Genomic DNA, 15,994 nt, shown 5'->3' with positions numbered 1-15,994 from the left:
GGCAGGCTGGAGGAAGTGGTCAGTTACTGGGTAACATTCCACGTGAGGGCCCTCAGGTGAACAGAATTAGGCCATGTATAGTCTAAGGTATAACCATTCTTAGGAAATGGTGGGTTTTGTTTTCTATGGCAGTTTCCAGGATCAAGATCTTTTATTTCACATGGAGTCCAATAAGGGAGAAATTACCATACTAAAGCCACACAGGTTGTCTTTGGCATTTCTACCTCCTTTGGGATCCACTCCTCTGGGGCTGGCCTCCTCAGTTCCGCATTAAACGTCTGCATCTTTCCTCTGGGACCTGGTCCAGCTGACTATGACTTGATAATGTTGAATGAACATCGTTACCAAGTTTGGAAGAGAAAGAAAATTCTCTATAGCCTTTCAACCAGTACAACAGATGTCAAATAGCTGTCCTAGTTCTTTTTCATTTCTTTATCCGCCTAACACCCATTCAGTGACTATGTGTTAGCGACCATGCTAGGTGCTGGGCATACAGTCGTGCAAAAGGCAATGTGTTCTTTGTCCTCATGGACCTGACAGGCTGGTAGGTAAAGTCACGGCCGCAAAGCCACATGCCACGCTCCGCTGCTTTCCCTTCACTTTTGCTCCTTCTGGACAACTGCCTCTTTTCCTTAGGGAGAAAGAGAGAACGTCCGCATTTCTTTAGTTTTGGGGACAAGAGCGGAGACTGAAAATGGTTCTCAAGAGCTCTGGAGGCTGATCCTTAGGCAAGGAGCAAGGCTGAAATAGAGAGGAAAGAACTGAGTAAGGAGGAGGAGAGTGGACGGGAAGGAGGGGAAGAAGAGAAGATGTTCACGCTAGAGCATGGGAAGGTAATGCTAGGGTTCAACTCTTCATATTACTGAACCTTTGACAGAAATAAAAGATATTCTAGTTGCTCAAATCCAGTTCTTGTTGAAAGAGGTGCTGTTTGCCTTGCACTTTGGTTATACGCCCCATCTTCTTGTTTCCTAGGAAATCTGTCCTGGAAGTTGTTGTTTGTCCCTTTAATCTGTGTTTCTAACAGCCAAGTAACGCCAAATTTGCTCTCCCCTGCCTAGAGGGCCTGGAGCTAACAGCCCCATAAAGACAGGAAACCAGCATGGAGGTGTGGGGGATGGGGTAGCCAGGGCATCTTCTGACCTCCTTGGGGTCACAGTGGGAATGAAGGGCTAGAGGGGTCTTGATGGCTTCTGGCAAAGCCCTGGGCCTGCAACCTCCCTGTCAGGCCCAGGAAGAAGGTGCTGGATGAAGGTGCCTTCTCAGGGAGTAGATTTTTTTTCCCCTTGAAATTGAAATTGGAACAGTCCTGGGAAAATGGGGCAGGTGTCAACAATCAAGAGACAAGGCTGTTGACACAACTCAGCCCAGGGGCCCTACTGGAGCGATAATCTGGATTCAAGGAAAACTACTTATTTTCTGGAAGACGAGGTAGCCCCTCCCCCGCTGACAGGTGGACATGGGAGAAGGGTGGGCAGTCAAAAGAGAATCTCTGAGATGGGAGGCCAGAGGGAACTCCTGAGTTTGTTTCTCCAGCCAGTGGGAAAAGATGTTCCGAGGGACAAACCCCGCCTCAGGGTATTCTACTAAGCCCGCCGCGGGTAGGGCTGAGGGGGGTGAGGACAGCCCTCCCCTCGAGAAGGGTGCGGGGCAGACGTTCATTTTACACGAAGTCTCTGGGTTTCGGCGGGAGGAGACAGGGAGAAGCCAGGAGGGGGCAAACAGGAGCGAAGGCCCCCCCGGGCCCGCCCAGGCCCGCTGGCAGTTCCAGCCCGGGACCCGGGCAGCCCGCGAGGAGCACGGAGCCCGCGCCAGGCGGTCCCCGAATCCGCCCGCAGCCCGCGCGCCCAGTAACTCCGGGAGTCTAGCTCCCAAAGGGAACACGAGGCGGCGCCCGGCGCGTCCTGCGCGTCTCTGGCCCCGAGGCTCCCAGGCTTTCTTCTCTTCGCCACGAGGCCCCCTCTCCCGGCCAGAATTTGACGCGAGCGCCGATTTTGGTGCAATGCGAATTAGCTCTAGTCGTCNCCCCCGCGCCGCGGCCCCGCCCCCTCGCCGCCCTCCGCACACGCCGCCCTCGTCTGCCATGGCCCGGGAGAACGGCGAGAGCAGCTCCTCCTGGAAAAAGCAAGCTGAAGACATCAAGAAAATTTTCGAGTTCAAGGAGACCCTCGGGACNACTGTCCAGCTCTGGGCCCCGCGGAGCCCTCCCGCCCCCCCGCGTGTCCAGCGCGTGGAGCTGCGTCCCCGGGGCGCGGGTGGGCACCGCTCCCGGGCGGGGGCGGGAGGAGCTCCGGCAGGCGACTTTCCACTTCCCCTGACACCGCCGCCCTCTCGACTTCTTTCTCTCCACGCGTGACGGTGGGCCGAGCACGGTGGATATTAGTGTTTACCTACCAGACGTGTGCGTTTACTCACCGTGCGTGGGGGCGCACCGTGGAGAGGCGAGCGCGGTCACGAGAAAACGGGGCTTTGGTCGTTCCCATTTCTGTTCTTCCATCATGTGTTCTTACGGAATAGACATCTGCACGTACTAGGTGTATGCAAGACTTTGGATGCCACGCGATTATGGAAGGGAAGGATTTCGCAGTGTTGTGGGTCACGTGTGGGCAGAGCCTTACCTGAGTCCATTTCACACGGGCTCAGCTGCCCACGCTAGGGTGCGTGGCCCCGGGGAGGGTCTGTGAGTGTCTCCCTACCCGGCGACTTCTCTCCAGAGCTGTTCTTGAGTCCAGCGTTGGTGGCTGCGGCTCAAGAAAGCAGAAATACTCTGAGATCCAAGGCGGGAATGCCCCAAGCATGTGCTGCTCAGTTCAGCTGCTGTTCCCTTGCTGCCCTGGAGTTGGTTTTTGTTTGTTTTGTTTTGAAGCGCCTCAGAATAGGTAAGGAGGCTGATAGTGAAAGAGAATCAGGCACTGCTGGGTGAGTCTGAAGTTCAAGTCATGTTCTTCCCTCATGTGATCAGTATCTGTTGATGATCAGTATCTGTTCGTGTATATATTCTCTCATACACACATGTGCTATATGAACGGAACATTTTGCAGGGGTTCGTGGAGGTGTTGATTGGGCTGGGAAGATAAAGAGGAGGCGTTGGGTGAGATAAACTACTGTTCTTCCTTTTTTCCTTCCTTCCTTCCTCCTCCCCTGCCCCCCCATCCTTTACTTGCTTTTGTGGTTGGTTTGCTTTCCCAGAACCACATTGTTCAAACCCAGATTGTCTCCTGCCCCCTCCTGAGGGCCCCCCACAGTTGCTCAGTCATTTTCCCTCGCCCCCGCCCCCACTTCTGCAGTAGGTCCCCCAGGGCGAAGTTGGGAAGGCAGCATTCCCAGCCTTGCTTCTGATGCCCAGGAAAGCAGGCTCATTCGCGAGGCCGAGACTAGGGTCTCCTGGCTGCTATGCTGCACTTTAGGGAGAGCACCTGTGGGTACAGACAATTCTGTCTTTGTTGGGATGAAGGCATGAGGGACTTAGCCTTTTTCCTAAGGAGGGGCTTAGGACTGCCTCTCTTGGCCTGGCCAGTTAAGGGGTGAGTTTTGCTCAGAACTTTTGAAAATTGCTACTGAGGCTTATTAGGATTTGGGGTTTGGACACGGAGATGCTCAAGTTATGGAGAAACCAGAAGCATGCCCTTGCCTGTCATCCTGAGACCGGTTATGTGGCTGCGGGTGAGGGGACAGGAGAGCGTGGAGTCTCATCATGTGGGATTGCCTTCCTTTGCATGGCGTTTCCCCACCTGAACTCCTGTCTCTGCCCCCACAGTCTGCAGCCTTCACGGGGACAGCCTCCTCCTCAGTGACTCCTGCTTTTTCAGGAGAGCCCTGCAGCCGCACCACTGCAGTAGCCAGGGCCGCTGCAACTCAGTGAGCTGTCGCTCTATCGAGTGGTTCTTGCTGTAGCAGGTGCTGTCTGGGGGGTGACCATGGGCGGTTTTTCCTCCGGGAAGGATGGGGGTTTGCCTTCTGGTGCCGGAGAGACCAGTGGGGCTGTTGCAGAACAGTCTCTTGGACTCTGGTCGGATGCCCAGTGAACTTGGGCATGGGTCTCTCTTGGGGTCCCAAAGCTTTGCCTTCTTCCTTGGAAATAGGTCTTTGAAAAGAAGCTTCCCACTGAGGCCCCGTGGTGCTGGCATGGGTTCTAAAAGAGCCTAACACAAATAAGAAAATGATCAACATGTTTTTACTCCATGATATAATAATAATAGTCGTCGTAGATGACTTTCTTAAACGAATACTACGTATCAGATATTATTCTAAGTGCCTTACGTGTGTTTTACTCTTATAATAACCTTATGAGGTAGGTATTTGGTATTATCCCCAATTGGCAGATGGGAAAACTGAGGCAACAGAGAGATTAAGTGACTTGCCAAACATGAGCTAGTTATTAATTGTGGAATCTAAGCAGAACAACTCATCATGATCCTGATGGCGTTGAGCCATTGGTGGGTTATGTAACCCACATTAGCGAATGTTTACTAATAATTTGATTTAACTTTAGTATTTAGAAAGCTAGTTTTAATATTAATGCAAGGAAAACATAATTATGGGGTAACCTGTTATCTACATACAGTAACGTTTCAAAGCTCTTGGATAATCAGCATTATTTTGTCTCTTTGGATTTTCTAGCCATCATATGAGGTTTAGGATGCCTGTGTCACCCTGGGCTAGCTCCAGTGACCTTGGCCTGAGTCTAAATAGGGAGGTTGCTTCCAGTCCTGTCTGTGTAGATGTTGAGTCTGGACCCCCCTCCTGTTTGTAATGAAACTTACTCAAAGTCAGAGGCATCACTGATCATGATTGAGATTCATTTCCACAGTCCTCTGCAGCTCCAGTCATTTTGTTTGTCACACCTTCCCCATATGTCTTCAAGATCCTAAGGCAGGAAAGCCCTGGCAGGAGCCAGACTGTCATCTTAGAGTGTTAAAATGCTTTTAAAATAAAGCCTTGTAAAGGCCTGAGAAACACACTTGGCCAAACTTTGTAATCCGATATCTGGCTGCCTGATTCAGGTAACATTCCCTGCAGAGCAGAACACTTACTGTTGAAGCCAAAGGGTCAAGCCATGTGGTCATGTGGTCAGAGGGGCCTTGATGGGGACTGGGGACCAAATGAGAGTGAAGGCTGGCTCAGGAGGGTGGGAAAGAGGTTAAGGAAGCCCGGGACAGCCTAGGTGAAGGGACCTGCCTTTGGGATTTGGGCCTGGGTTAGCTGACATGCCTCTGGGTCAGGCCTTAGGAGAAGCCTCCCAACTAAGGGGCTGCATGTACCTTCCTTTGAAAGGGAATTCCAGAACCTGACTAAGGTAGAAGGACCTAAGGACTATTTATTCATCAATGACACGTTTTCAGATCCTTGGCACATGGTGGGAGCCAATAAATGTTGTGTACCAGCAAATCAGGGGCTGTGAACATGTCTGTCAGCGGATCTGCTGAGGCTCCCCAGACCATCTCTACTGGAGAGATCTTTCAACGACTCCCAAAATGAAAACAGTGATACTATGCCATTTGGAGAAGTATATGGATGGGAAGAAAGCTGTGGTGTGGTGTCCAGGAAGTACCCCAGAGTCATGGAAATCACTTTTCTAATTTCCACGCCGTGAAAGCCATCTGCACAGAGAAGGTCTGAGCACTTGGCATGACACAGAATGATTGTCCCAATTTCCTCCCTTCCTCTTGAGTATAGGAAATGGCATGTCCTAGAAAATAGATCTTCATCTCTGTAGGGTGTGAATACATGCTTTTCTTATAGACCGAACATTTTACGGTGAAGTAATTGCTGTCTGTAGGGGGCTGGAACTGACCATCGTGGAGGATTGGAACTTGGCCTTCAATCCTCTGGCTCGGCCGCTAATGGGTTGTGTGGCCTGTGGGCTGCTTGGTCACTTGTCCACACCACCTTCTCCTTGTCTCAGCTTCCTTGTCTCTAAAGTCACGGGGGCAGCAAAGACCAGATGGTTTGCAAGTACCCTTCCAACCCTGAGATTTTAGGGCTCACCTGAACCAGGAAGATACTGGCCATGGTTCTTCATGAGCCTTCCTATGTGGCTAGTGCATCTCCTTCCTGTTTGGAGTGACATTTTTATGCCCAGGCTCATAGCAAAGTGAAAACAGCTCTGGACAGGAAGTCTTATCCCACTTCATGTCAATAGCATAGTGTGTTCCCTTTTCCATTAAACGAATGCCTGCTGGGTGCTGCTTTAGGAAGAATATAAATAGAAATTTCTGTGGGGCAAGCACTGTCTTTTCCCACTAGTATCATACTCAACACTGCTTATTCTGAAATTGCTCAGGAAATACACCTGTTGAGGACACAGGTGATTGATTTATCTGAAAGCCCCAGTGGGAACCACACTCAACAGTGCTTTTTTGGGATGTATGTGTTGGGCGGAGGAGGAGTAGACAGGCAAAGCTGCTTCAGGTGGTTTGTATATTTGACTGGCTGGTTTTGTAGTATTTATTCTGGGATTACTCTGAATTTTAGAGTCTGGGAGAAACATTTGAAAGAATATTAGCAAGAGGAAAACAGAGGTGGAAGTCCCTTGATTTCTCCCTGAGGGTGTCCCAGCTGCCGTATTTGTTAGGAGTTTGTATTTCTCAGCTCTCTTTTGTTTTGAGGCAGGATATACATTCAGCCTCTCATACATTTGAAGATCTCTATCAAGCATCTGATCTAGTCTAGGCACCCTGGGGGGGGTGGGGTGGTGGGTGGCTTGTAGCTGCAAACAACAACAACAACAACAACAACAACAACAACAAAAAATGCCTGTCCTCTCCTAACTTACCTTCTGGTGAGGGGGCCAGGGAGTGAAAAAGAGAAGTAAGTAAAATGTAGAGTGCGGTGCTTAGTACACATGTTAAGGGGAAAAGCCAAACAGGGAAGGTTGTGTTTTTTGTTTTTATTTTTGTTTTTTTAAATTCTTATTTAGAGGCGCCTGGGTGGCTTAGTCGGTTAAGCGTCTGACTTTTGCTTAGGTCATGATCTCGCGGTTCGTGGGTTCGAGCCCCGCGTCGGGCTCTGTGCTGACTGCCAGCTCAGAGCCTGGAGCCTGTTTCAGAGTCTGTGACTCCCTCTCTCTCTGACCCTCCCCTGCTCACGCTGTCTCTCTCTCTCTCTCCTAGAAATAATTTAAAAAAAAATTCTTATTTATTTTTGAGAGAGAGAGAGAGAGAGAGCGAGCGAGCATGAGTGGGGGAGGGGCAGAGAGAGGGAGACACAGAATCTGAAGCAGGCTCCAGGCTCCGAGCTGTCAGCACGGAGCCCGATGTGGCTCTCTAACCCACGAACTGTGAGAGCATGACCTGAGCTGAATCAGATGCTTAACAGACTGAGCCAACCAGGCGGTCAGGCACCCCAGGAAGGCGGGAGGTTTTTTGGAGCCATAATGATGGCTGCTTGAGGCTGAGTAGTCACGGATGGCCTCACTAAGAAGCTAGTATGGGACTTCCAAAGGCAGAATGTTCCCATCAGAGGGAACGGCAAGGGCTGAGGGCTTGCCAGGGAGCTTGTTCACTGTTCAAGGAGGCCTGCGTGGCTGGAAGTTGGTGGTTGGGGGAAGGAGTGGGAGCCAATAAGAGAGGCACGGGGGTGAGGAGATGGGGGGCAAGGCAGAGGGGAGATCGGATTCCTCAAGGGCCTCTGTAGGTCCTAGTAAAAACTTTGCCTTTGCTCTGAAAGAAATGGGAGACATTGGAGGATTTTGAGCAGAAGAACACCTTGAAGTGACTTAGGTGTTTCCATCATCACTGCGTTTGCTGTTGAGGACAGCTTGGCAGGCTCCAGGGCAGAGATGGAGAGACCAGCATGGAGGCCATTGCAACGATCCAGGTGAGAGACAGAGGTGTTTTAAAGGGAGAACTGTCGCTACGGAGGCTCTGCTTCTCGTCAGAAGTGGTTGGGTCCTCAGCAATAGCACTGCTAGGAATGTACCCAAGGGATACAGGAGAGCTGATGCATAGGGGCACATGGACCCCAATGTTCACAGCAGCACTGTCAACAATAGCCAAAACATGGAAAGAGCCTAAGTGTCCATCAACGGACGAATGGATCAAGAAGATGTGGTTTATCTATACGATGGAACACTACATGGCAATGAGAAAGAATGAAATCTGGCCATGTGTAGCAACATGGATGGACCTTGAGGCTGTTATGCTGAGCGAAATAAGTCAGGCAGAGAAGGACAGCTACCATATGTTTGCACATATAGGAGGATTAGGAGGAACTTAACTGAGGACCATGGGGGAGAAGAAGGGGGGAAATGGTGGGGGAGAGGGAGAGAGGCAAACCATGAGAGACTCTTGAATGCTGAGAACAAACTGAGGACTGATGGGTGTGAGTGAGGGAGAGGGGAGATGGGCATGGAGGAGGGCACTTGTGGGGATGAGCACTGGGTGTTACATGGAAACCAACTTGACAATAAACTATTTGTACGAAAAAGAAAAAAAGAAGTGGTTGGGTTCTCTATATTTTTGGAAGGGACAAGCAGAAAAGAATTGCTGTGATTGGATGTGAGATTCTCCAAGGACTTGGGGTTGGAAAAAATGGTGCCATTGTGTGGTTTGGGTCAGTTTATCCAAGAGTTTTGAGTGCCCATTCTGTCGCCAGAGTGGGGCTGTCCCTGCTCTAGGAGGCTCCAGGAAAGTTTGGCAGGTAAGCTCAGGTCCTTTGGGCTTCTGGGCCCTCCTCATGAGGGACTCCTCTGAGCTTGTGTCTGGAAAGGGCTTTTGAAGTGCCTCCTCCTTGGTCACAGGGGGAAAACTGTGACAGGCCGAACATTTTAGCAGTTGGGAGAACTGCTGAACTTTTCAAGAAAATGCTGGGTGTGGCCCGTAGAATTATCGGTAGGAAGAGCGAGCTCACCTGGACAGGTGGGCCTATGCCCTATAACTCTCCCACTCGATTTGGTGATTTAAAGCCCAAGCATTCCATGAAAAATAATAAACGCCAGACTCCTGCTCCTCCTTTTTCAGCAGGATGTTTTATATTGGAGGGGAAAAACCAGACATTTTTCTTGACTGGAAAAAAGATAACAAATGCTACTGTCTTTGTTGATTAGTGTAGTGGGATTTGGGAAATTGTTCTTTTGGACAGAGAGCTCATTCCCAGAGGGACTCATAAGAATTGTGTCTCAAGTAGAACTTTCTGGTTGGGACTTGGCCAATGAATGGACAATAATTAGGCTTGGTAGGTAGACATTTGTGTCCCCTTGGAGGAGGATTTAGGGGTTAATTTGTTGAGTTTTTCTTTGGCTGGGTCTCCATAAATCCCTTTAATCTTTCCTTTCCCCAAATAAATCTCCTTAATCCCCTTCAATCTCACTCCTTCTTCTCCTCTCTCCTCTGGGGACAGCTTAGGCATTGATCCAGTGGGGGATCGTCACATTTGTGACCAGCTTCCACTCACCGTGGTAGATCTCCAACCTCATGCCTCCAATTTCATAGGGATCATCAGGGAGTCCACAGCCCTTGAAGGACCCATATTGTTAATTAAAGAAGGAACTGCTTCTGGGTGACCAGCAGGAAGCCTGGTATCCTGGTCAGTTGCCTTAAGTTTCTTTTCTGCCTCAAGATGGTCAAGTGCAATGCACACGTAGCTAAACGAGGAGGGGCTGTGGGCTCTGGGAGAGGTGCTGTCCTATTCTTTCTCAGTTCATGTGGCTCGTGTCCCTTTGACTTTCTCTGGTGCAGGAAACCACTTTTTCCTCGGGCTAACTTTCATTAGATCCTGCTTGATTAAAAAGATGTTTGCAGTATATGTATTATTTAGGCTCCACTCATACCAAAAGTAACTTCCAAATGGATGGCACAGGCCAAGTTCGTGTGGTGGCACACCAAGGCCATTCCACATCTTCAGCGATCAGCTATGTGTCTTGTGCTGTTTTTCCTAGTTATTTCGGAAGGATTCAGAAACAGGGATTCTGTCTTTTGGATAACACCAAACCTTGAGGACCAGCTTTTAAAACGGCACACTTGGCGAGGCCAGGTAGGGGAGACATCGGGAGGCCATGAGCCCTAATGGAAGCGTGGCCCCAGCCCAGCCGTGCCTAGCTGTACGCCTCTGGAGAGGCTCCTTAATCTTTCCGAGTTAAGATGGAGTTGGATATTGTTGTCTGGTGGGATTTTTGTAAGGATTCAATGATGGACATGAGGTACCTTACACGTAATTGGAATTAAGTAAACGATAGCTGTCATCAGCTCTAGTCGCCATCAACAGCTGTGGTTGAGGGGGACTGCCAGTGGCAGTTCAGGGTACCGTGGGGAAGAACATGTCAATATATGTTGGAAACTGATTTTTGGGAACTATCACCAAGTCTTCCATCAGTCAGGAAGGAACAATTGCTGGTTGTTTTGCACAGCACAGTAGTGAGTAGCGAAGTAGGTAGGCTGCGAGGTCACTAGGACAGGAGTGCAAATTCTGGTCCACTGCTTCCTAGCCATCTGGTTTTGGGCAAATTATTTGGCCTTTGTCAGACTCCTGTCCTCATCTGTAAAATGGGGTAAGACCTGCACATAATCCCAGGGCTGTCATGAGGTTTACATGAAGGTGCATGCAAACCACTTAGTGCAGGGCATGGCCCGTGGATCTGTTCTCAGTGAATGCTCCTTCCCTCTCCTTAGCCCCTGGGGTACTGGAACAATGCTCCTCAGAGGCCATGTGCACGGAGTTGGATGGTCCATGCAACCATTCAACATTTGCTCCTCACAGGAGGGTGATGAGTTCACAGAGTGCTGGCATTGACCAAGAGACCCGGCCAGGAGCGTCCTCTGGGCCAGCCCGGGTGCCAAATGACCTAGTTTGCTATGTATTTATCACAGGCTCTTTCCTTCCTCTGGTTATCTCATCAGCCTGCTCTCTGCACCTCTCCCTGCACCCTGAGCTGGGTCTCATCTTGTGTTGTGTTTCAGCCTGTCCCTATCTGCATCAGCTTGTGCAACAGCTTCTGTCTTCCCAAACAACACACAGGCCTCGGGACAGCTGTGGCCCCGCTTTGGCTTAAGCGTGTTTTTCCTTTCTGAGAATTGCTTCACTGTGTGGGCTATGTTTCTCACTGAAACAGGGTTTTGATTTGAGGACTTAAGTAATTTATTTGCAATATGACAACACACCACGGAGCTGAGTAGTTTAAAATCGATATGTAATAGAGCGCCTGGGTGGCTTGGCTGGTTAAGTGTCTGACTCTTGGTTTCAGCTCAGGTCATGATCTCATGGTTTGTGAGTTCAAGCCCCGGATTGGGCTCTGTTCTGGCAGGGCAGAGCCTGCTTGGGATTCTCTCTCTTCCTCTCTCTATGCTTCTCCTGCTCTTCTTTCTCTCTCTCTCTCAAAGCAAATAAACTTAAAAAAAATAAAATTAATATGCGCTGAGTTAATTTTGGTGGCAGAATATTTAAGAAATGGCAGCATGTATGTGTGTATGCCACATGGACACGTGAAACAGCTTATTTAAAAATCTCTTTAGGGGGATTGTTGGATGGGGTATGAGAGAAGATCTCAAACGTTTAATTCCCCAAGTCTTTCTTAGGATGTCAGTGACAGTTGGGAAGCAGATGTCCAGACTGGGTGATATCTCCCTTTTGACCCTCCCCAGTTACGCCCTTCTGATGACCAAAGTCTGGGGTGACAATATATTGAGACCTCTGTGATGGAGGGAGCAGGGAAAGTAAAGGCCCTGACATCTCTACTTGTTGGGAGGACCTCTCATCTTTCATGACTGCAACATACATCACTGCAGTTGCCTTCACACTGAATTGGATTTGGTGCTGTAACTGGAACCTTAAAGGCTCCCCCCTTGCTTTTTAAGGCAGAATCATATTCCATTGCATGTCTATACCCCATTGTGTATATTCATTCATCTGGCAGTGGACACTCGGAGTTATTTCCACCTTTTGGCTGTAAGTCATGCTGTGTGCACATGGGGTACACATATCTCTTCAAGTTCCTGCTTTCAGTTCTTTTGGGTGTGTTCCCAAAAGTAACATTGCTGAATCATACGGTAATTCTATGCTGAAGTCTTGGAAGCACCGCCATGTTGTTTTTCACAGCTGTGTGGTGTTTTGTAGTTGGCACAATGTTTTTACCTGCATGGTTCATGGGTAGCAGTTACTGCCCTCATTTTACAGATAAGAAAATGGAGGCTCAGAGAGGTCAAATGACTCATGGGAAAAGGCTGCTGAAGGGGAGGTGGAGGGTTAAGTGTCTTCTGACTCCCAAGTTCAATGGCCTTTCTCCTGTGTCACATGGTTTACAAGTTAGTTGGGTTGATGGGAGTAGAGAATATTAACAAATTAATGAGAAATACCTCCCTTTAAGTGGACACATTATGGAATGACAAGGAAATGGGCTCTGATTTGTAACAATTGCTGATTTCCATGGTGTAAATACTCTTTTTTTTTTTTTTTTACAAATAGTTTATTGTCAAGTTGGTTTCCATATAACACCTGGTGCTCATCCCCACAAGTGCCCTGCTCCATGCCCATTTCCCCCCTCCCCCCCCACCCCCATGGTGTAAATACTCTTACATGGAACAATTTCAAACTATCCATGGCTTCACAACCTACTGCAAACTCTCCCATCAGGCTCTTATGAGTGGATGTGAGGTGACTCTAGCAAACCCCTGAAGGAAGTAGAGTACAGGAGATTGGAGCGAGTCCTAGCTCTGTCACTTGAGAACTGTGGAATCATGATATTAGCCTCTCTATGTCTTGATTACCTTGTTTGTTAAATGGGATAATTACACCTGAATTACACCTGCTTACATTACAGATCTGTGTAAGTCCCAAAAGAGATAAGGCATGTGCAGTAAGGCCTTATACAAATAGAAGGTATTATTATCTAACTCTAGAAGTGTGAACAAAAACGAAAGTTTCATAGTATTGTCTAACTGGCTTTATTCAGGTGCATGTTGTTTTAATTCTTAGTGTTTACGTGATTGGTACCTTAAAAACTTCAAAAGAAGGTATAAACGCAACATGTCATCCTAGTAGAGAATTTGAAAACTCTGGAAGAGTTTCGTAAGGAAGGCGATAAGAATTGTCTGGCTGGGTCTCATGTGGTCTGTGTCTCTAGAGGGTGGGGAGATCTCAGGAGATGCCCCAGAGGTCAGCTGCTGGGGCAAGGGTCAGGCTGTGGTTATTTACTGATTGGTCGAAGATATTCCATTATTTTACCAGCTTGGCCAATGGACCCACTGTGCACAGGTTGGGTGTCTGTTCTGGATATAGGGGGTGGTGGTCTTTATTGAGTGCTGTGGGTGTCTGGCTATTTGTATTAGGTTGGTGGTGGAGGGGGGTAAGGGCGATCTTGGGGTTATTGTCACCATCTCCTCTCTGCCCTCATCCGCACCTCTGAACGTGTACATCTGCCCGCAGTGGGGCAGATGCTGGTACTCACAGGAGACCCTATTCAACAGACATCTGGTGGGCTGGCTACACACCTGGGAAGAAAGAGGTAAAACTATATCCATTTGTGGCTGACTGTCCCTTGTAGGGGTAGGACACAAGAACCTTGGCTTCTCAGGGTCTTCATGGTATAAAATAAATACTGTTTGCTATAGACTGGATTTTTTTGTCCCCTCCCCACCCAGTTCGTATGTTGAAACCTCACCCCCTGTGTGGAGGTACTAGGAGGTGGTGCCTTTGGGAAGGGATTAGGTCATAGAAGTAAGGCTCTCATGGTGGGATTAGTGGCCTTGTAAAAGAGACCTACCCCAGGGAGTTCTGTGGCTCTTCTGCCTCTCGAGGGCACAGCAGGAAGGTGGCCATCTTTGAAGCAGGAAGTGGGCTCTCACCAGACCCTGAATCTGCCCATGACCTTGTCATGGACTTCCAGTCTCCAGGACTGTGAGAAGCAAGTTTCTATTGTTTATAAGCCACCCAGCCTATGGCATTCTGTTACGGTAGCTGGAAGGGACTAAGACACTTACACACATAGTCCTGCCTTCTGCCAAATGGCTGACAGCAAAACCAAGCCAAGCCCAGTCTCTCTTTAGATGTTCATAATATGTTCACCATGAACTCATTTTTTCTTTTATATATATATATAGAGAGAAAACAAAGGAGGGGCAGGATGATGGGGGGGGAGAGAGAGAGAGAGAGAATGAATCTTAATCAGGTTCCATGCTCAGTGCAGATCCTGATGTGGGGCTTGATCCCACGACCCTGGGATCATGACATGAAATCAAAAGTCAAGTGACTGAGCCACCCAGGCGCTTTCACAATCTACTCATTCTTGCAGTCAGAAGGTGAGGTCTTTCTTTCTTCCTTCCTTCCTTCCTTCCTTCCTTCCTTCCTTCCTTCCTTCCTTTCTTTCTTTTTAATGTTTTTAATTTATTTCTGAGAGAGAGACAGCATGAGCAGGGGAGGGTCAGAGAGAGAGGGAGACACAGAACTGAAACAGGCTCCAGGCTCTGAGCTAGCTGTCAGCACAGAGCCCAACGCGGGGCTCGAACCCATGAACCGTGAGATCATGACCTGAGCTGAAGTTGGCCACCCAACTGCCTGAGCCACCCAGACGCCCCAAGGTGAGGTCTTTCTAATTCAAAGGGATACCGGCCAGGCTGCTCTCATTGGTGGGCTGCCTGTGGTCCCACAGGTGGTCTGGACCACATCCAGAGCATGGATGTCATGTTATCCCCGATGATGGTGACAGTGAACATTCGGAGGCACTGTCCCATCCCCATCAATGTGATGACAGTAACCTGAGAAGAAACCTTCCACGTTAGAGGTTTCTCACTGCAGCTGTGGATCACATTTCTGGATCCTGGGTGATGCACTTTGTAGGTGTGCGAGGNAGCAAAAGTCGGAAGCTTAACCGACTAAGCCACCCAGGCGCCCCTGAACGGGAGCACTTCTGCTCCCTCTGTGGGTTTTCCTCTCACCATGCTGTAGCTCCGGGCTATGGGCGTCCCTGGGTCTGGGAGAGGGAGCCGCATCCAGAGACCTGAGAACAGAGTGGGGGCTCCGGCGTCCCTACGGGGGCTCTCTCACAAAGCCCCTTGTTAGGCCCTCCTGCATGCCGGGGGAGCAGGTCTTGCACACAGGCAGCCCCTGGCTCAGACGGGACGCCCACACATTTCATCAGTGTTTGGTGAGTAAATGAATGGCTAAGTGGAGTAAATGGAGCCCTTACTTTGATTAGATTAAGGAAGTGCCAATCCTGACTGTGCCATTTAGGAGTTATGAGACTTGAGCAAATTGTATAATCTTTCTGAGCTTCTGTTTTTGTATATTGAAGTTGCTGTGGGGTTATGTTGTGAAAAAAATGGGAGATACAAGGCATGCTGCATGTTACGGGTGATAAGCAAAGGAGTACTGATGTGGTTTTAAGTAAATAGATGTTAAATTCCATCATGTGATTTCTTTTTTTTTTAATTTAAATTAACTTTTTTAAATGTTTGTTTTTGAGACAGAGCGCAAGTCCGGGAGGAGCAGAGAGAGAGGGAAACACAAGAATCCCAAGCAGGCTCCAGGCTCTAAGCTGTCAGCACAGAGCCCGATGCAGGGCTCGAACCCACGAACTGTGAGATCATGACCTGAGCGGAAGTCAGATGCTTAACCGACTGAGTCGCCCAGGCGCTGCTGTCGTGCACTGGTTTAATAGACGACTGTTAGGCTCTTACATGGGGCTGCTGCTGTGCTAGCTGGGGCTTGGGTGGCAGATGTGAGATGCCATCCCCCATGTCCTGCATGTGTCTCTGTGTCCCACTCCCGTGTGTCTCTGGCTTCTATCACCTACCTGTCGGTTCTGCAGGGATCTGCCTCAGTCCCATCTCTCCCGTCAGGTGTCCCTGGACATCAGCAGCCCACTGGGGGCATCTCCGCCCCTGTTCTTCAGTCATGGACTTACACTGCGAAGGGTCAGTTCTGAGCTTTTTCTTTTGTGAGAGTGTTCTCTGATGGGACTGCCAGCTCTCTGAGGGCAGGGGACATCTCCCACGTACAGTGTCCCCCGAATCACCCACAGAACCCTTGCACACTGAGCTGCAAGCAGATGGAGGGTTTGGTTCAG

At 49.3% G+C, this 15,994-nt stretch overlaps 1 protein-coding gene across 1 annotated transcript in view; it reads left to right on the top strand.

Annotated features, from left to right (window-relative positions):
* The first annotated feature begins 2,037 nt into the window (after positions 1-2,037).
* CAMK1D (calcium/calmodulin dependent protein kinase ID) overlaps positions 2,038-15,994 on the top strand; it is a 441,354-nt gene continuing 427,397 nt past the window's right edge. Inside the window, exon 1 of the mRNA XM_077758501.1 lies at positions 2,038-2,175. Within this exon, the coding sequence (XP_077614627.1) occupies positions 2,084-2,175 (92 nt within the window). The 5' untranslated portion in view covers positions 2,038-2,083. The remainder of the gene's footprint in view (positions 2,176-15,994) is intronic.

The sequence above is a fragment of the Crocuta crocuta genome, unplaced genomic scaffold (genome assembly GCF_008692635.1).
Source record: "Crocuta crocuta isolate KB4526 unplaced genomic scaffold, BGI_CrCroc_1.0 scaffold32, whole genome shotgun sequence".
Taxonomy (NCBI): Eukaryota; Metazoa; Chordata; class Mammalia; order Carnivora; family Hyaenidae; genus Crocuta; species Crocuta crocuta.
This window is presented reverse-complemented; position numbering and strand designations above follow the sequence as displayed.